At 41.6% G+C, this 21,800-nt stretch overlaps 1 protein-coding gene across 2 annotated transcripts in view; it reads left to right on the top strand.

Moving 5' to 3' along the window:
• Positions 1-882: 882 nt before the first annotated feature.
• The window catches only part of tfpia (tissue factor pathway inhibitor a), a 64,023-nt gene continuing 43,105 nt past the window's right edge, over positions 883-21,800 (top strand). The window contains exon 1 of one of the 2 annotated variants that reach the window (XM_042319953.1): positions 883-1,052. In XM_042319953.1, coding sequence (XP_042175887.1) covers positions 965-1,052 — 88 coding nt within the window. In that variant the 5' untranslated portion in view covers positions 883-964. The remainder of the gene's footprint in view (positions 1,053-21,800) is intronic. The other variant, XM_042319952.1, reaches the window with a different exon arrangement.

Below are 21,800 nucleotides of genomic sequence, written 5' to 3'. Positions count from 1 at the left end.
ATGCAATGACCACTCATCACTATCATAACATAAAAACTCTAAATCACATTGAGGCATTTGTAGCTTACTTTCAAAGCATTATGGCAATGTAATAGTGCTTCTGTATGGTCACAGTAGCCTCCAGAATGTAATGAAGATACAGTGTGAACACCATTTTAAAAATGTATTTAACTAGGCATGTCAGATAAGAACAAATTCTTATTTATAACCACCTACCCCGGCCGAACCCAGGCGATACTGGGAAGATTGTGTGCCGCCCTATGGAACTTCCAATCACGGCTGGATGTGATACAGCCTGGATTCAAACCAGGGACTATAGTGACATCTCTTGCACTGAGATGCAATGCCTTAGACCGCTGTGCCACTCAGGAGCCCAATGTATTCATATTATTAGTGTAAGCTAATATTCATACACAAATGCAACACCTTACTATCATCCATAGTAGAAGGCTTAGGAGTGAATAATGAAAGTGATATACATATATATAAATAGATCTCTACATATTCAACCTTTAATTATTTAGGTTAGGATCCTGAGTGGCACAGTGGTCTAAGGCACTGCGTCTCAGTGCAAGTGGAATCACTAAAAACCCTGGTTCACATCTGGCTGTGATTGGGAGTCCCATAGTTCTGTGCACAATTGGTCCAGGATAGGCTGTTAATGTAAACAAGAATTTGTTCATAATGACTTGCCTAGATACATTAAAAATGTGTAATCTCAAGAGAGAACTGGTCCAACCAATAATGAAACTAGAAATATAGTTATTTATTATTAATGTCGAAAAATGTAATATGAACCGTTTTAAGAGTTTGTGTCCAGCTCACCATCAAGGAGAGTAAATATAGCCAGTCTATTACTAACCGGAAGTGCGTGGATGATCAGCTACCATCATCAGTCTTTTAAACAAAAGTTCAAGAAGGTTTCACAGCAACTTTACTGTAGACTACTTCCCCGACCGCTGACATGTCTGCAATGAATAGCTGGTGGATTCCATGCATTGTTTTACTTCATTCCGCTTATTTGGGATCTTGTGATTCAGACTCTGGAATAGGTAAGATAAGAATTCTTACTTGTTGATATATAATTTTCTCCCTTGTGTGTCCATGAGTTCGAGTTGGACTTTGCATTCAACGATCTACAGTTGTGTAAGTTAGTTGTTTCAAGATGTATGTCTTTCAATATTTCCCCCGAATAGACTTCACGTGTCAAGAAGCCCGGGAGTAATTTGGATTTAGCCAATTCAATATCAAATGATGGCGCTTGATATCCCCAACATGGATAAACAGAAAACGGAGTTATGCCACTTTCACGCTCATTTCTCTCAGCTTTAGTTCGGTTTATGTTGACACAAAACCTTACAAAAAAAGTATTGCAGTTTTGAAACTGCAGTAAAAGTGCAGTAACTGCAGTCGACTGTGGTATTTTGGACGCAGTAATTGCAGAATTGAACTGCAGTTGAACGATACCGCACTGTAATTGCAGTAAAACCGCCGAATTATTGTAGTAAAAAAACGGTGTTCTTTTGGACGAAGGATTTGCAGCATACTGTAGTTAGACTGCACTTTAACTGCACTTATATTGCATTGTACTACAGTTAAACTGCACTCTGACTGCAATCTTTTTCGTACGGGGCTTAACCATTGTCAATAGTTAATTATAGCCTAGTGTTTATGCGCAGATGTGCTTGACGAACACGCGTAAAATTCCATACAATTCCATGTGGACAACTATTAAACGTCCTACTTAAAAATAGGCTATTATTATGTATTGTCATATTTTAATTGTGCCTGGTCAATTGTCCGTATATCCTGCCACTTGTTAACTACATAGCCTAAGGACTAAGTCATTTGATTTCCCTTTTCCGTTTTCCAATACTGTGCATTCTCCTTGACGTTTTAAAAGACCTGGTAGGCAACCTCTTTACAAGCTTTAGGCCATTTATCAAACCACGTTTTTAACCCTCAAGCTCCCAACATATTTTACATACATTGATTACCAACTAGGGTCATTTTGATCCCAAGAAGAAACTATTGGAAAAAGCAACAATCAAAACAAAATATAAATGTAATTATCATCGAAATATCATTAGACATGTCAACAATGTTATCTGGGGAAAAAATTACCAAAACAGACTGTTATTTTAGCTAAATTGGGAAACACTTAAGTTGTTTATTCTGTAAAGCCCCCCCCCCCCAAATATCTACCTTGATATAATGTGCAGTTTTTTTCTCCGAATTTGAAGTAAATTTACACCTTGACATATTTATGTGATAAAAACCACAGGGCACGGCCAACGCAGCATTATCAACGTTGTTAATGAAACAATGGGAGTCGTATGGGCTATGATAACATGTATCAAAAAGCATGAAACCAAATGGTATAGCACCCAACATATCATAACAAGTTGCACATATAGAATGTTGGAGGGTATTATAGGAATTGCATTTTTTGGGAGAATACAAATTCAGCATTATTTGTAGAGAGGCTATCTAGTTTCTGTATTACAGTTCTATCAAGCATTAATTTGCCTGGCTCCACATTTGCATTTACTTAATATAGCAGACGCTCTTGTCCAAAGCAACTTACAGTTGTGAGTGCATACATTTTCATACTAGTCCCCGTGGGAATCAAACCCACAACGCTGGAGTTGCAAGCATCATGCTCTGCCAACTGAGCTACACGGAACTACCCAGAGTCCTAGTGCCGGCCAAACTCTACGCTACGCCCACAGATGTTAGTTTCTTGTCCGCATTGAGTCTGGATCTGAGTACCTCCCTGACGATTTATAGAATGCAAACGCTTTCTAAATATTGTGATTGGTTCCAGAAAACGATGGGTTGGACCAGAGTCAGAACACACATGGGCAAAGCCGCATTTTGAAAATGAGTCATTGGCTTTGATACTTTGTTTGCTTAAAGATAATCCAATCGCTGATGACTTTGTTTTGTACAACACCCCTCATTTTGACGTCACCACAAACGACTTCAACGATGGCCGTCTCAGACTGAAGAATGTAGCGAACATAGAGCAGCAGTAGAATTCAGGTTGAGTCGTCAGGCAGTGTTCATACCGCTGACAGACTTTTATCAGCAGCTTTGACTGACACTAAGAATATGTCTACGGTCATTAAGATTTTGTACATGACCATACCTAGTTATAACCAATGATAACGACAGGCATGAGGTGCTCCATCTCTGCAGATGATCAGTCTATTTGGTCTAGGTCACTGATACAGGTCCACCTCCACCTCAATGATGATATGTGCAACTTAAAGCCCCCATGCGGTCTTTTTATTTGTATTTTTAAATCATCACTTTATGCCTAACAAATCACTCTGTGACTCAAATTATGTCAATTAGCCTATCAGAAGCTTTATCTAAAGACATGACATCGTTTTCTGGAATTTTCCAAGCTGTTTAAATGCACTGTCAACGTAGCGTATGTAAACTTCTGACCCACTGGAATTGTGATACAGTGAATTCTAAGTGAAATAATCTGTCTGTAAACAATTGTTGGAAAAATGACATGTGTCATGCACAAAGTAGATGTCCAAACCGACTTGCCAAAACTATAGTTTGTTAACAAGACATTTGTGGAGTGGTTGAAAAACTAGTTTTAATGTCTCCAACCTAAGTGTATGTAAACTTCCGACTTCAACTGTATGTAGATTCAGAGCATATCTGAGTTCTGTATAGCAAAATGACAAGACAAGTCAAAATGACAAGTCTTAGCACCATGTATGATGCATTGTCATGTTGGACACAGCTATTTGGGTGAACCCTTAGTCTCAATTTGATTCTTGCAGATGTGAAACATCGTCTTTGGGGTTTGGGCTAAAGTCCAGATGGCGCACAGTTCATACCCTGATCAGAGCTGCAGCTGGGAGTTCCTTATGCCAGGTTGCAATAGTCTCAAAGGTTGTTAAGGTGGCGCGATGAGTAGGGATGGTACAAAATATACTGTAGGGCAAACCTGGCCAGGTATCCTCGACGGCCTGTCATTGAGGTTCTGTAGAAGACACTATGAAGTTCAATAGTCTGCAATAGAATTTAAATCCCCTCATATTAGTATTTTACTGGGATATAACGTGTTACGGTACTATTGCCATTTTCTGACCACTTTATTACTGTATGTGTTTTAATGTAATGTGTGTTACCTAGGATATGGCCTACATCTGGGCCAAAGTCATGATATGACTTCTACAGATGGCAGATCTTAATTTGATCACCCTGTTGCAGGAGAACTTTACGAAAAATATATAAACTCCTACAAAAATGTCCATGAATTATAATTCCACATAATTATTCCACAGATCTTGTTGCTGTAGGATTATTTTCCTGCTGTAGCAAACTGGCTCAAATGACGATCCTACATCTGTAAAATGTCTTGTTTAATCCAAACACTGAATTCAACCTGGTATGTACATTTAGACACTATAAGTTTGGTCTTTAACAAGTTTGTTGCCTTTATGCAATGTTTACATTTTTAGGGCACCTCACAGTGTACACACTCATTATTAACTTGTAATGATTTACACAAACACAAATACACAACAAGCAATTGGCCTCTATATCACAACCCTGACCTTCTTGAAGTATACAATATGCTTGAGTGCCCATAATTTGCATGCTGACTGCAGGAATGTCCACTTAGCTGTTGCCAGAGAAATTGATGTTCATTTCTCTACCATAAACCGCCTCCAACATCTTTTTAGAGAATTTGGCAGTACGTCCAACTGGCTTCACAACCGCAGACCACGTATAACCACACCAGCCAACAACCTCCACATCCGGCTTCTTCACCTGCGTGATCAGAGGGAGGAAGGGAGGGGGGGAATTTCTGCCTGTAATAAAAACTCCTTCTGATTGGCTGGATCTGGCTCCCCAGTGGGTTGGCCTGGCAATTCATGTGAAATCCATAGATTAGGGCCTAATCAATTCATTTAAATTGACTAACTTCCTTATAAGAACTGTTATTCAGCTACATCTTTGAAATGGTTGCATGTTGTGTTGCTATTTTTTAGTAAATTAGAGGAAAAACAGTAGAATAATTCCCTGCCCTTTTACAAACACAACATTAGTATCAACTTTGAAATGGACGGGAATCTTAATGCCCCTCTAGTCATCTGGTGGAGGTGAACAGCATGAACAGCCCCTCACGCATGAATTTCTGGGGAAATTGAATAAGCTGTTCACTCACTGTTTGATATGGTCCGCTATGCTAAAGCCCCCGGCGATATGCAAAAGGAAATTGCTTAGCATGTGCCATTTTTAATTTGCTTTTAGCTTATATATTAAGGAGTTTGACTTCAGGAAAGCTTACTGTAACTCTGTTTTAGTGTATTGTTGTGAGTTTGTGAGGTAGGCTACAGTAGCTAGATCACCTGCTGAGATCATTAAAAGAGTGGCAGCCCTTTGGGTTCGACCAGTGAAAATGTGCAATGATTTCAACACTTAGTCAGTGTTCGGCCCTAAACATGGTTAATGGGACAGTGTCAATTTAAAATGACCATAAATCTCATCTGCAGGCAATTTAAAGGCCCAATATAGCCATTTTTATATCAATATCAAATCAAATTTTATTTGTCACGTACACATGGTTAGCAGATGTTAATGCAAGTGTAGCGAAATGCTTGTGCTTCTAGTTCCGACAATGCAGTGATAACCAATGAGTAATCTAACCTAACAATTCCAAAACTACTACCTTATACACACAAGTGTAAAGGGATAAAGAATATGTACATAAAGATATATGAATTATTGACGGTACAGAACGGCATAGGCAAGATGCAGTAGATGGTATTGAGTACAGTATATACATATGAGATGAGTAATGTAGGGTATGTAAACATTATATTAAGTGGCATTGTTTAAAGTGGCTAGTGATACATTTTTCCATCAATTTCCATTATTAAAGTGGCTGCAGTTGAGTCAGTATGTTGGCAGCAGCCACTCAATGTTAGTGGTGGCTTTTTAACAGTCTGATGGCCTTGAGATAGAAGCTGTTTTTCAGTCTCTCGGTCCCTGCTTTGATGCACCTGTACTGACCTCGCCTTCTGGATGACAGCGGGGTGAACAGGCAGTGGCTCGGGTGGTTGTTGTCCTTGATGATCTTCATGGCCTTCCTGTGACATCGGGTGGAGTAGGTGTCCTGGAGGGCAGGTAGTTTGCCCCCGGTGATGCGTTGTGCAGACCTCACTACCCTCTGGAGAGCCTTACGGTTGTGGGCGGAGCAGTTGCCGTACCGGGCGGTGATACAGCCCGACAGGATGCTCTCGATTGTGCATCTGTAGAAGTTTGTGAGTGCTTTTGGTGACAAAAGGGCGGGGCGGGGTGGAGACCCAGGGTCTCGAGCTTGATGACGAGTTTGGAGGGTACTATGGTGTTAAATGCTGAGCTGTAGTCGATGAACAGCATTCTCACATTGGTATTCCTCTTGTCCAGATGGGTTAGGGCAGTGTGCAGTGTGGTTGCGATTGCGTCGTCTGTGGACTTATTGGGGTGGTAAGCAAATTGGAGTGGGTCTAGGGTGTCAGGTGATATGGTCCTTGACTAGTCTCTCAAAGCACTTCATGATGACGGAAGTGAGTGCTACGGGGCGGTAGTCGTTTAGCTCAATTACCTTAGCTTTCTTGGGACCAGGAACAATGTCATATCATTTCTGAGTAACAATGTCACGCCCTGACCTTAGAGAGCCATTTTATTTCTCCATTTGGTTAGGGCAGGGTGTGATGTGGGGTGTGCATTCTATATTTTGTTTTCTATGTTTCTTTATTTCTATGTTTTGGCCGGGTATGGTTCTCAATCAGGGACAGCTGTGTATCGTTGTCTCTGATTGGGAATCATACTTAGGTAGCCCTTTTTCCCTCCTTTCAGTGTGGGTAGTTAACATTGTTTGTGGCTGTTAGCCCTGTAAGCTTCACGGTTCTTTCTTTCTTTCTTTCTTTCTTTCTTTCTTTCTTTCTTTCTTTCGTTTGTTTGTTTGTTTGTTTGTTTGTTGTTTTGTTGGCAACATTCACTTCTTTTGACGGCCGTGACAAACAATAAAGTTCTTTACTGTAATAGATTTAAATTAAAATGGGTAAAAATAGCTTTTTAGCAAAACTATTTCTCAAGCAAGAATTTAGCTTGGACTGTCTGTGAGTGGTCTAAATGGGGAGGGGAAAACTGAGAACTAGCTGTTATTGGCAGAGGTTTGGAACTCTCTTTGTTATTGGTCTATTAACTCATTTACTGCATGGTACCGCATGGTGATGTCACCATGAAAACCCCAAACTCCTATGCAAACTGCTGATTAGAACATCCTGTGTATATTGTATTTTCAACCAACAACTATCAGGAAATTACACAGATCAAATTCGTTAACACTTTTACAGTGTTAGTTTCATCAGCTGTTATACATTATGATGTATATCAGAGGAAAAACATAATTTTGACTCCACTGGGCTGCTGCAGCATGCTCCTTGGGATTGTTCTGGCAAGGAGCCATCTGGTACAAGCTTATAAGACTGCTTTAACTACAGCAATCAATATGCTGGCTTACCGTCCATTGAACATTTTATCTGTCTTCTCTGCTAGGCAGATCTGAAAGCAGCATATCTGCATCCATCGCATAAATGCAAGATGATTAGAGGTCGACCGATTGATCGGAATGGACGATTAATTAGGGCCGATTTCAAGTTTTCATAACAATCGGAAATCTGTATTTTTTGGCGCTGATTTGCCGATTTATTTTTAATTCACTTATTGTTAAACATTTTTTTTATACCTTGATTTAACTAGGCAAGTCAGTTAAGAACACATTCTTATTTTCAATGACGGCCTAAGGACGGTGGGTTAACTGCCTTGTTCAGGGGCAGAACGACAGATTTTCACCTTGTCAGCTCGGGGTATCCAATCTTGAGTGTAGGGGGCAGGATTTTCGTTTTTGGCAAAAAAAACGTATCCATTTGAAACTGCCTATTTCTCAAGCCCAGAAACTAGAATATGCATACAATTGTCAGATTAGGATAGAAAACACTCTAAAGTTTCCAAAACGGTCAAAAATATTGTCTGTGAGTATAACAGAACTGATATTGCAGAAAATCAAAACAGGAAGTGCTGTTTTTCCTGAAAGCTCTCTGTTCCATTGGATGCCTATCAACCATATTCCTTTTCCAATGGCTTCCTCAAGGTGTCAACACCTTTAGACATAGTTTCAGGCTTTTATTTTGAAAAATGAGCGAGAAAGATAACATCCCGTCAGTGGATAGCTGGGTGTTCACAGAGTTTTGCTTGCTCAACAGACTGGGGCAGCCATTGTCTCTCCCTCTCCTATTGAAAAAGCGACAGTCCCGATTGATATATTATCGATTATATATTTTAAAAACAACCTGAGGATTGATTATAAAAAACGTTTGGCATGTTTCTGTGGACATTACGGATGCTATTTGGAATTTTCGTTTGCGATGTCGTGACCGCTCGAGCCTGTGGACTTCTGAACATAACGAGCCAAACAAATGGAGGTATTTTGGATATAGATATAATATTTATGGAACAAAAGGAACATTTATTGTGTAACTGGGAGTCTCGTGAGTGCAAATATCCGAAGATCATCAAAGGTAAGCGATTTAATCTATTGAAAATCAAACCAGGAAGTGCTGTTTTTCCTGAAAGCTCTCTGTTCCATTGGATGCCTTGCCTCCATTTAAAGGGATATCAACCAGATTCCTTTTCCTATGGCTTCCTCAAGGTGTCAGTCTTTAGACATAGTTTCAGGCTTTTATTTTGAAAAATGAGCGAGAAAGATCACATCGCGTCAGTGGATAGCTGGGTGTTGGCAGAGTTTTGCTTGCGCAACAGTGGGGCAGCCATTGTCTCTCCCTCTCCTATTGAAAAAGCGACAGTCCCGGTTGATATATTATCGATTATATATTTTAAAATCCTGATTGATTATAAAAAACGTTTGACATGTTTCTCTGGACATTACGGATACTATTTGGAATTGGTCTGTGATGTCGTGACCACTCGAGCATGTGGATTTCTGAACATCTTTATGGAACAAAAGGAACATTTATTGTGTAATGGGGAGTCTCGTGAGTGCAAACATCCGAAGATCATCAAAGGTAAGCGATGTAATCTATTGCTTTTCTGACTTTCGTGACCAATCTACTTGGCTGCTAGGTGTTTGTAATATTTTGTGTACTGAGAGAGATGTTCTTACATAAGAACATTGTTATGCTTTCACCGAAAAGCTGTATTGAAATCTGACACGCCAGTTGGATTAACAACAAGCTAAGCTGTGCTTTGCTATATTGCACTTGTGATTTCATGAAAATTAAATATGTTTAGTAATTTAATTTGAATTTGAATTTGGCGTGCTGCAATTCAGCAGATGTTGATGAAAATGATCCCGCTAACGGGATGGGTGCATCAAGAAATTAACTAGTTCAATGCAATAACGACCTTCCTCTCTCTTGTTGCACTCCACAAGGAGTTGCGCGAATGCAGTAAGCCAAGGTAAGTTGCTAGCTAGCATTAAACTTATCTTATAAAAAACAATCAATCATAACCACTTGTTAACTACACATGGTTAATGATATTACTAGATATGATCTAGCGTGTCCTGCGTTGCATATAATCTGACTGAGCATACAAGTATCTGACTGAGCGGTGGTAGGCAGAAGCAGGCGCGTAAACATTAATTCAAACAGCACTTTCGTGCGTTTTGCCAGCAGCTCTTCGTTGTGCGTCAAGCATTGCGCTGTTTATGACTTCAAACCTATCAACTCCCGAGATGAGGTGTAACCGAAGTGAAATGGCTAGCTAGTTAGCGCGCGCTAATAGCGTTTCAAACGTCACTCACTCTGAGTCTTCTAGTTGTTGGTGGCTGTTGTCATTGTGTTGCTGGTTCGAGCCCAGGGAGGAGCGAGGAGAGGGACGGAAGCTATACTGTTACACTGGCAATATTAAAGTGCCTATAAGAACATCCAATAGTCAAAGGTTAATGAAATACAAATGGTGTAGAGGGAAATAGTCCTATAATTCCCATAATAACTACAACCTAAAACTTCTTAACTGGGAATATTGAAGACTCATGTTAAAAGGAACCACCAGCTTTCATATGTTCTCATGTTCTGAGCAAGGAACTGAAACGTTAGCTTTCTTACATGGCAAATATTGCACTTTTACTTTCTTCTCCAACACTTTGTTTTTGCATTATTTAAACCAAATTGAACATGTTTCATTATTTACTTGAGGCTAAATAGATTTTATTGATGTATTATATTAAGTTAAAATAAGTGTTCATTCAGTATTGTTGTAATTGTCATTTTTACAAATAAATTGTAAAATAATCGTACGATTAATCGGTATTGTTTTTTTTGGTCCTCCAATAATCGCTATCGTTATCGGCGTTGAAAAATCATAATCGGTCTTCTAGAACTGATCCTAACAGGGTTATTATTGTCATAAACGTTTAAAAATGTGTTTTCAAAATAGATTGGTGTCCGTAAAGGCACATTGAAATGTTAATGCAGCTGAACTTCGAGCTTGAACATTGAACATCGAGGCAATTGCATTACCTTCCCTCAAGATTTGAGAAAGATAATTGAACTAATACTTACTATGGGGGGGCGGTTTACCATATTTGACTATATACTGATATTGATGCACGGACCGGTTTGAGTTTTTACTTTTTACATCAATGTTTGGTTTGTTAAATGTGATATGTCCGTTTTTATACACTGAACAAAAATGACATGTAAAAAGTGTTGGTCCCATGTTTCATGAGCTGAAATAAAATATGCCAGAAATGTACCATACGCACAAAAAGTTATACTTAAATCTGAACTGGTTCTCTAGCAAATTAATCAGAATGTTTCACCTCATGTTCAAGAATGGCCTTTTCCCCTTTATTCAGATTACAACATGGCACTTGCAGTTATTTGAAAAGGAAATCACCCCCGCCCCCCCAAAACAAATCACTATTTTATAAACAAGCCATAGAAAGTTGGTTGGAATTTCAATAAAATATAAAATAGAACTAATACAACATAATTTAATACAACAAATAGTGTGATTAAACTACAATATACTAGTAGATAAAAAAACAAGTTTGAGATTTTTTTTTTTAACAAGGTATAATCTTTGTAAATTATATCATAAATAGGACTGGTGGAGTTATGTCACACATGTAGCTAACAAAAACATATGGAAATGTCTGCTATACCCAAAATTACAACCAACTAATTGCAGCATTGCCACAAAAAGGGAAGAGGAATGTGGAAGGGGGAAAAATTAGGGAACTTCACTGTCGGCCCTGCATTTTATTTGACTTTTTTATTTTTATAATTGGTTAATGAAAATTGTGAGAAATAACAAAGTATATCAGTTTAATTTCAGGACCAAAAAATTGACAGCTGTCACATTTGCAAAGTAGTTGGGAGAGATTTTTGACGTACCGATTCCATGCCACATGGTTTATGAACTGATACGCAAAACGATGCTGTCACGGATCCCTCCGGAACTTTCATTACACACACCTGTCCCCTATTCCCACTGATTAGTACTTGTATAAGTGTGCCCTTTGGTTTCCCTTGGGCTGTCAATTATTGTTACAATGTCGTTGGTGCGTGTGAGTACCTGTGCTGTGTGTTTTGAGCTTTCTTGCCCTTGTGGATTGCGCAGATTTATTCGAGGTACTCCTTGCTCTTTTGTTTGGGTTTCAACTGTGTTTTTGTTTGGTGTTTGTTTGTTTTCGTCCGTGCCTTTACACGGCACACCGTAATTTGGGCTGAATAAATAAACCTATTACGCATTCCTGCGTCTGTGCCGCAACTTCATTAGCGACAACTGGGATGTCCGACGTCGCCACCTCGGGTCCGTTCGACGGCGCCACTTCAGCAGCCACAACTGGCCCGTCCGACGCACTGCTACTGGTCTGTCCGAAGCCGCCGCAACTTCGTCAGCGGCAACTGGCCCGTCCGACCACGCAACTCCAGCAGCTGCGTTGGGGTCCTGATCGACCCGCACTGCGTTCCTGTGATCGTCCTCCAGGCCGGTGTCATTGCGCTTTCATTCCAACTTTCATTACGCACACCTGTCCCCTATTCCCACTGATTAGTACTTGTACAAGTGTGCCCTTTGGTTTCCCTCGGGCTGTCAATTATTGCTGCAATGTCCATTGGTGTGTGTGAGTACTTGCATTAACTTGCAATGAAAACTACTTTCTGACAAAATTCTAAATGTATAATATCTGGAAATGTAGCTAGCTAGACTCTCTTACCGGTATACATGGATGAACACTTCTCCCTCTGTCACGGTTGCCATGGTTGCCCTTAGTTTGAAGATGTAATCCAGAGACAGGTGTTTTATACAACAGCCCCATGTGTTCTCTTTTCAACTCCCCCCGCATATTTGCAATCAAAGCCAGAATGTTCTCCATCTCCTTAGCTATCATACTGTGCTTCCACCGGAAATTTCACTATCCTCCAGAAAGTGGAGGGCAACACTTTTGCAGTTATTTGTACTATCTTTGAAAAAATGCGACGTTAGAAAGGATTACCTAAACATACTGAGCAGCCCTTTGTCATAGACAGAAGCATGCTATATGGCAGATCAATCTAACTCATCCCTCGGCATGTCCAGCACTCACTTCTGTCATCATGAAGTGCTTTGAGAGACTAGTCAAGGATCATATCACCTCAATCTTACTTGACACCCTAGACCCACTTCAATTTGCTTACCACCTCAATAGATCCACAGACTATGCAATTGCCATCACACTGCACACTGCCCTATCCCATCTGGATAATAGGAATACCTATGTAGGAATGCTGTTCATTTACTATTGCTCATCATTCAACGCCAATAGTACCCTCCAAGATCATCATTAAGCTTGAGGCCCTGCGTCTGAACCCTGCCTGGTGCAACTAGGTCCTGGACTTCCTGATGGGCCGCCCCAAGGTGGTGAAGGTAGGAAACAACAGCTCCACTTTGCTGATCCTCAATACTGGGGCCCCACAAGGGTGCACAGGGGTGCGTGCTCAGGCCCCTCATGTACTCCCTATTCACCCATGACTGTTCACCCATGCAACAGCACCTCTTCAACCTCAGGAGGTTCTCATAAAAATTCTCATAAACTTTTTCAGGTGGACAATTGAGAGCATCCTGTCGGGCTGTATGGTATGGCAACTGCACCGCCCGCAACCACAGGGCTCTCCAGAGGTTAGTGCGGTCTGCCCAACGCATCACCGGGGGCAAACTATCTGCTCTGCAGGACACATACAGCACCCAATGTCACAGGAAGTCCATAAATATCATCAAGGACAACAACCACCCGAGCCACGGGAAAAAAGAACACAGACACTGGACAGAGGAACTCTGCCTAGAAGGCCAGCATCCCGGAGTCACCTCTTCACTGTTGACGTTGAGACTGGTGTTTTGTTTTGTTTCCCCCTACATATATTCTCTCCATTCATCAAGAATTGTTTTTATTTTATTTGTATTTTACCGCCAATTTCAAGATATCCAATTGCGATCTTGTCTCATCGCTGCAACTCCCCAATGGGCTTGGAAAAGGCAGGCTTTGTTACTTTGGTCCCAGCTCTCCGCAGGTCATTCACTAGGTGCCCCGTGTGGTTCTGGGATTTTTGCTCACCGTTCTTGTGATCATTTTGACCCCACGGGGTGAGATCTTGCGTGGAGCTCCAGATCAAGGGAGATTATCAGTGGTCTTGTATGTCTTCCATTTCCTAATAATTGCTCCCACAGTTGATTTCTTTAAACCAAGCTGCTTACCTATTGCAGATTCAGTCTTCAATTTTGTTTCTGGTGTCCTTTGACAGCTCTTTGGTCTTGGCCATAGTGGAGTTTGGAGTGTGACTGTTTGAGGTTGTGGACAGGTGTCTTTTATACTGATAACAAGTTCAAACAGGTGCCATTAATACAGGTAACGAGTGGAGGACCGAGGAGCTTCTTAAAGAAGAAGTTACAGGTCTGTGAGAGCCAGAAATCTTGCGTGTTTGTTGGTGACCAAATATATATTTTCCACCATAATTTGCAAATAAATTAATAAAAAATCCTACAATGTGATTTTCTGGATTTTTTTCTCTCCATTTTCTCTGTCATAGTTGAAGTGCACCTATGATTAAAATTACAGGCCTCTCTCATCTTTTTAAGTGGGAGAACTTGCACAATTGGTGGCTGACTAAATACTTTTTTGCCCCACTGTATGTGGGGCTTTGGTGATAAAACAGATGGTCCTTTGATAGACTACATCCAGTTTGCTCAGTAGAGTGTTGGGGGCTATTTTGTAAATTACATCTCCAAAGTCAAGGATCGGTAGAATAGTCAGTTTTACGAGGATACATTTGGCAGCATAAGTGAAGGAGGCTTTGTTGCGAAATAGGAAGCCAATTCTATATTTAACTTTGGATTGGAGATGCTTAATGTGAGTCTGGAAGGAGAGTTTACAGTCTAACCAGACACCTAGGTATTTGTAGTTGTCCACATATTCTAAGTCAGAACCTACCAGAGTAGTGATGCTAGTCAGGCAGGAGGGTGCAGTCAGCAATCGGTTGAAGAGCATGCACTTAGTTTTACAAGCATTTAAAAGCAGTTGAAGGCCACGGAAGGAGTGTTGTATGGCGTATCAATGTAACAGGTTAAGTTTTTTGCTTTTGCAGCCGGAATTATACAAATTGAGATAATCTGAATAGTAAACCAGGAAAGTGCAAGAACACAGGGTCTAGGCTCTGGTGCTATACGTAAAGTGAAAACATTTCCCAGTTAAATCAATTGCACAAGAGATACAGTTCCATAACGTGACATAAATTCGCTTTTTCTATATATCGGTCAATTCTCCCATCTAAGAACCTTGTATGTTATTTACTTTCACTTTCCTTCAATTCCTATTCATGTCATAGCCTCAATGTTCACTTTGTGCCAGTCAGAGTGAACAAATGAATACATATTCGATGTAAAACATTGTCATAGCCTACATATTCAGCTTTAACTTCATCAGAGCGATATAGACACGCTAGATGTTTACGTCTCTGCTGGAAAGAGACATTTATTCTCTTGGGATTCAGTTCAGTTGCACACATGAAGTGCAGTTTCACCACTTCCAGAAAGGCCCTGGCACTGCATTGGGATACAGTGACAAACAGTGGAGCATGTGAGAAAATGTCTTTGCACTAATGCATGACACAGCGTTGAGATGACAAATGTACTTGGCTGGAGCCTCAGCCACAGGTTAATCCCAATGTCCTGTCCACTGTCACTTGGAGAAATTGGTGTGCTTCAACTTGCGGTGCTATATCTGGAGAAGCAATGCCTACTCCCTGCCCATTGCTTCCATCAGCCCCTGACTGGCTAGCTATCAGGCTTTCCCTCACCCACAATACAAAGTTGGTCGGGCTAAAAAAGAGATACTGCGTCCCACTTTTCAAAACTCTAATTAAAAGTTTATATCTCGTAGGGGCTTCCAATACTTTCCAGGTCATTATGATACCGTAGCCTTATAAACATCAATGTTGTCATTCAAAATCATTAAGACAAGGGTTTGTGCGTAGTGTAGGAGTTAAAAATTGATAGAAATAGGATGCACCTTGGGCAAACTGAACAAAGGGCCAAATGACACATTTTATTGCAGTTGCCGGGAGTAACAAGACTGTATGATGTCACTTATTGCTTTGTGTTCAACCATCTAATAGCCCCGTGTGTCATGCCTCTTCCTATGAGTCAGTACAGGCTGGTGCATGTCTGAGTTGATAGGGATATATGTTTCCTTGTTCTTAAACTGTTGGGGGAGTATACAGTATGTGGGGTGTGTATGTAGGCTGATGAGGATTTCACCGAGCATCTGTGAGCGGATAGGATTATGGTGGTTCTTCCTGTCTGACTAACAGATGATTCAGTGCTGAGGTCAGGAAACAATGGTCTCTACATGATACGGGCTCCATCAGACATGTGGCTTGAGTTACTGGAAGACTTGGAAACAAAATGAAAACCCTAATGAAATGGTTTAAGACTTACATTTTTTTGAGAACACAGTGGAACTAGAAAGGTGGCCTGTGAGCTGGGTTTCCCCCTTCTCTTATCTCTATGAGGCCATATGTTTTCCTATGATTGGCCAGGATCGTCCATTGCACATTAGTGACCCATTTTGACCATTCAATTCTTCAGCAGTTGTGTCAAAAGACACTATTACTTACTGCCTCAAGCCTTTCCCATACTTATACCCACTTTCTTATTTGACTGTGACGTTCATGAAAAGCCAGTGATAATCTATGAAGATGTGATGTAACCCCAACCTGGTTTGATTCAAATGCCTTTTCTAAATAGGCCTATATGAATTGATATGGTAGATTTTTCACAACCTCTTTAGAGTTTTCTTTTGTCAAAATAATAATATTTTGGGTGGGGCTTATATTTGTCCTGTTGCACACATGTACTATTGCGTAATGGATTTTATTTTTTTGTATATCCCAACTCCCCCTGAGACGACCGCAGGGAATGGGATCATGGCCAGGGTCACCATTGTCCAGCGCCCTTGGAGCAATTTGGGTTAATTGCCTTGCTCAAGGTCACAGCGACAGGTTTTCACTTTGTCGGCTCCAGGATTCGAACCAGTGACCTTTCTAGCCCTATACTCTAGCCCCAAAATGTCCCCCTGACGTGCTGTATAAAATAACAGGCCACATGGTGAGAAGAGAACTCTCATGAAAACACCAGGTCTGATGTTCTCAAGATATAGAGAGAGATGCTGTATGTTCAGACACATACCTTTTAAGTACCTACGATGCAAGCGTTCTGCTAAGCGTAGCCTAAAATACCTTTGATGAGATAACAGATCAGAACGCTCACGTAACGATGTAGGGAGATGTCATAACAAGATGTTGTGAAATGTTGTGCTAAGCTCTCATGCAGAACTGCTGAAACCCAAGAGTGTACAAAAGGTGCGGAAAAGAGGTCTGGTTGGTCTGAGTCTACACTTGCCTTTCACAAGAGATCTGAACAGAGTGAGCAATACTATGTAAAGTGCTTTTAATGGGGAGTGGTAGAGGTTCCTTGATTTTCTCCGTATTAGGGCAAGGCTTGGGAATTGTTCAAAGGATTTGCAAAAGAGCTTCTGCTTTTTAAGATAATAATGTATGTTAGTGGCTTGGCGTAGTCAACCTTTAGTTTGAGACTGTTTCATAGGTTGTATTGCTCGTCCTGCTTTTATACTTTATTTTCCTCCCCCACTCCCTTTAGTAATAATGGAAGGCCTGGATATTCAGTAGTGGATCTGATTAAAGCTTCTCTCCTGATGCCAGAACACATTTAGAACCTCTGGTCACATTTACTGCTCAATGCATTTGTCTCTTGTCTGGGTAAGGAAAGGGATGGGTAATGGGTAAGGAAAGGAATGGGTAGTGGGTAAGGAAAGGAATGGGTAGTGGGTAAGGAAAGGGATGGGTAGTGGGCAGGGAAAGGAATGGGTAGTGGGCAAGGAAAGGAATGGGTAGTGGGTAAGGAAAGGGATGGGTAGTGGGTAAGGAAAGGGATAGGTAGTGGGTAAGGAAAGGGGTAGGTAGTGGGTAAGGAAAGGGGTAGGTAGTGGGTAAGGAAAGGGGTAGGTAGTGGGTAAGGAAAGGAATGGGTAGTGGGTAAGGAAAGGAATGGGTAGTGGGCAAGGAAAGGAATGGGTAGTGGGTAAGGAAAGGGATGGGTAATGGGTAAGGAAAGGAATGGGTAGTGGGTAAGGAAAGGAATGGGTAGTGGGTAAGGAAAGGGATAGGTAGTGGGCAGGGAAAGGAATGGGTAGTGGGCAAGGAAAGGAATGGGTAGTGGGTAAGGAAAGGGATGGGTAGTGGGTAAGGAAAGGGATAGGTAGTGGGTAAGGAAAGGGGTAGGTAGTGGGTAAGGAAAGGGGTAGGTAGTGGGTAAGGAAAGGGGTAGGTAGTGGGTAAGGAAAGGAATGGGTAGTGGGTAAGGAAAGGAATGGGTAGTGGGCAAGGAAAGGAATGGGTAGTGGGTAAGGAAAGGGATGGGTAGTGGGTAAGGAAAGGGGTAGGTAGTAGGAAAGGGGTAGGTAGTGGGTAAGGAAAGGGATAGGTAGTGGGTAAGGAAAGGGGTAGGTAGTGGGTAAGGAAAGGAATGGGTAGTGGGCAAGGAAAGGAATGGGTAGTGGGTAAGGAAAGGGATGGGTAGTGGGTAAGGAAAGGGATAGGTAGTGGGTAGGAAAAAGGAATGGGTAGTGGGTAAGGAAAGGGATGGGTAGTGGGTAAGGAAAGGGATAGGTAGTGGGTAAGGAAAGGGGTAGGTAGTGGGTAAGGAAAGGGGTGGGTAGTGGGTAAGGAAAGGGGTGGGTAAGGAAAGGGATAGGTAGTGGGTAAGGAAATGGGTAGGTAGTGGGTAAGGAAAGGGGTAGGTAGTGGGTAAGGAAAGGGGTAGGTAGTGGGTAAGGAAAGGGGTAGGTAGTGGGTAAGGAAAGGGATAGGTAGTGGGTAAGGAAAGGGGTAGGTAGTGGGTAAGGAAAGGAATGGGCAGTGGGTAAGGAAAGGAATGGGTAGTGGGCAAGGAAAGGGGTAGGTAGTGGGTAAGGAAAGGGATAGGTAGTGGGTAAGGAAAGGGGTGGGTAGTGGGTAAGGAAAGGGGTAGGTAGTGGGTAAGGAAAGGGATGGGTAGTGGATAAGGAAAGGGATGGGAAGTGGGTAAGGAAAGGGGTAGGTAGTGGGTAAGGAAAGGGATGGGTAGTGGGTGAGGAAAGGGGTAGGTAGTGGGTAAGGAAAGGGATAGGTAGTGGGTAAGGAAAGGGATAGGTAGTGAGGAAGGAAAGGAATGGGTAGTGGGTAAGGAAAGGGATAGGTAGTGGGTAATGAAAGGAATGGGTAGTGGGCAAGGAAAGGGGTAGGTAGTGGGTAAGGAAAGGAATGGGTAGTGGGCAAGGAAAGGGGTAGGTAGTGGGTAAGGAAAGGAATGGGTAGTGGGCAAGGAAAGGAATGGGTAGTGGGTAAGGAAAGGGGTAGGTAGTGGGTAAGGAAAGTGGTAGGTAGTGGGTAAGGAAAGGGGTAGGTAGTGGGTAAGGAAAGGGGTAGGTAGTGGGTAAGGAAAGGGACAGGTAGTGGGTAAGGAAAGGGATGGGTAGTGGGTAAGGAAAGGGACAGGTAATGGGTAAGGAAAGAAAAGGGGTGGGTAGTGGGTAAGGATAGTGAAAGGGATGGGTAGTGGGTAAGGATAGTGAAAGGGATTGGTATTTTATTTATTTATTTCACCTTTATTTAACCAGGTAGGCTAGTTGAGAACAAGTTCTCATTTACAACTGCGACCTGGCCATAATAAAGCAATGCAGTGTGACACAGACAACAACACAGAGTTCTGTTATAATCTCCACCCGGCACAGCCAGAAAAGGACTGGCCACCCCTGATAGCCTGGTTCCTCTCTAGGTTTCTTCCTAGGTTTTGGCCTTTCTAGGGAGTTTTTCCTAGCCACCGTGCTTCTACACCTGCATTGCTTGCTGTTTGGGGTTTTAGAATGGGTTTCTGTACAGCACTTTGAGATATCAGCTGATGTACGAAGGGCTATATAAATACTTTTGATTTGATTTGAGAGTTACATATGGAATAAACAAACACAGTCAATAATACGATAGAAAAAGTCTATATACTCTGTATGCAAATGAGGTAGGATAAGGGAGGTAAGGCAATAAATAGGCCATAGTGGCGAAATAATTACAATATCGCAATTAAACACTGGAGTGATAGAATGTGATGTGTAGAAGATGAGTGTCCAAGTAGAGATACTGGACTACAAAGGAGCAAAAATAATAATAATAACAGTATGGGGATGAGGTAGTTGGATGGGCTATTTACAGATTTGCTATGTGCAGTGATCTGTGAGCTGCTCTGACAGCTGTAGCTTAAAGCTAGTGAGGGAGATATGGGTCTCCAGCTTCAGTGATTTTTGCAGTTCGTTTCCAGTCAGTGGCAGCAGAGAACTGGAAGGAAAGGCGGCCGAAGGAGGAATTGGCTTTGGGGGTGACCAGTGAAATATGCCTGCTGGAGCGCGTGCTACATGTGGTTGCTGCTATGGCTTTAGTGACAAAATGGATGGCACTGTGAAAGATTGCATCCAATTTGTTGAGTAGAGTGTTGGATTAGAGATGCTTAATGTGAGTCTGGAAGGATAGTTTACAGTCTAGCCAGACACCTAGGTATTTGTAGTTGTCCACATATTCTAAGTCAGAACCTTCCAGAGTAGTGATGCTGGACGGGCGGGCAGGTGTGGGCAGCGATCGGTTGAAGAGCATGCATTTAGTTTTACTAGCATTTAAGAGCAGTTGGAGGTCACTGAAGGAGAGTTGTATGGCATTGAAGCTCGTCTGGAGGTTAGTTAACACAGTGTTCAACGAAGGGCCAGATGTATACAGAATGGTGTCGTCTGCGTAAGAGGTGGATCAGAGCAAGCAGCAAGAGCCAGCAGCAAGATGTGTTGATGTATCATTGATGTATACAGAGAAGTGCGTTTGCCCGAGGATTGGACCCTGTGGCACCCCCATAGAGACTGCCAGAGGTCCGGACAACAGGCCCTCCAATTTGACACACTGAACTCTGTCTGAGAAGTAGTTGATGAACCAGGTGGGGCAGTCATTTGAGAAACCAAGGCTGTTGAGTCTGCCGATAAGAATGTGGTGATTGACAGAGTCGAAAGCCTTGGCCAGGTCGAAGAATACAGCTGCACAGTATTGTCTCTTATCGATGGCAGTTATGATTAGAGGTCGACCAATTATGATTTTTCAACGCCAATACCGATACCGATTATTGGAGGACCAAAAAAGCCGATACCGATTAATCAGACAATTTTTTTATTTATTTATTTGTAATAATGACAATTACAACAATACTGAATTAACATTTATTTTAACTTAATATAATACATCAATAAAATCAATTTAGCCTCAAGTAAATAATGAAACATGTTCAATTTGGTTTAAATAATGCAAAAACAAAGTGTTGGAGAAGAAAGTAAAAGTGCAATATGTGCTATGTAAGAAAGCTAACGTTTCAGTTCCTTGCTCAGAACATGTGAACATATGAAAGCTGCTGGTTCCTTTTAACATGAGTCTTCAATATTCCCAGGTAAGAAGTTTTAGGTTGTAGTTATTATAGGACTATTTCCCTCTATACCATTTGTATTTCATTAACCTTTGACTATTGGATGTTCTTATAGGCACTTTAGTATTGCCAGTGTAACAGTATAGCTTCCGTCCCTCTCCTCGCTCCTCCCTGGGCACGAACCAGCTACACAACGACAACAGCCACCATCGATGCAGCGTTACCCATGCAGAGCAAGGGGAACAACTACTAGAAGGCTCAGAGCGAGTGACGTTTGAAACGCTATTAGCGCGCGCTGACTAGCTAGCCAATTCACTTCGGTTACACCAGCCTCATCTCGGGAGTTGATAGGCTTGAAGTCATAAACAGCGCAATGCTTGACGCACAACGAAGAGCTGCTGGCAAAACGCACGAAAGTGCTGTTTGAATGAATGTTTACCCACCTGCTTCTGCCTACCACCACTCAGTCAGATACTTAGATACTTGTATGCTCAGTCAGATTATATACAACGCAGGACACGCTAGATAATATCTAGTAATATCATCAACCATGTGTAGTTAACTAGTGATTATGATTGATTGTTTTTTATAAGATAAGTTTAAAACTTCTTGTGACTCTCAAACCCAGATCCGGGAGCGTAATCATCGCCTGACACTAATTAGCATAACGCAACGGACATAAATCTTCCTAGATAATCTTCCTATTCATGAAAATCACA

Source organism: Oncorhynchus tshawytscha, linkage group LG03 (assembly GCF_018296145.1).
Source record: "Oncorhynchus tshawytscha isolate Ot180627B linkage group LG03, Otsh_v2.0, whole genome shotgun sequence".
In the NCBI taxonomy this organism is placed as follows: domain Eukaryota; kingdom Metazoa; phylum Chordata; class Actinopteri; order Salmoniformes; family Salmonidae; genus Oncorhynchus; species Oncorhynchus tshawytscha.
This window is presented reverse-complemented; position numbering and strand designations above follow the sequence as displayed.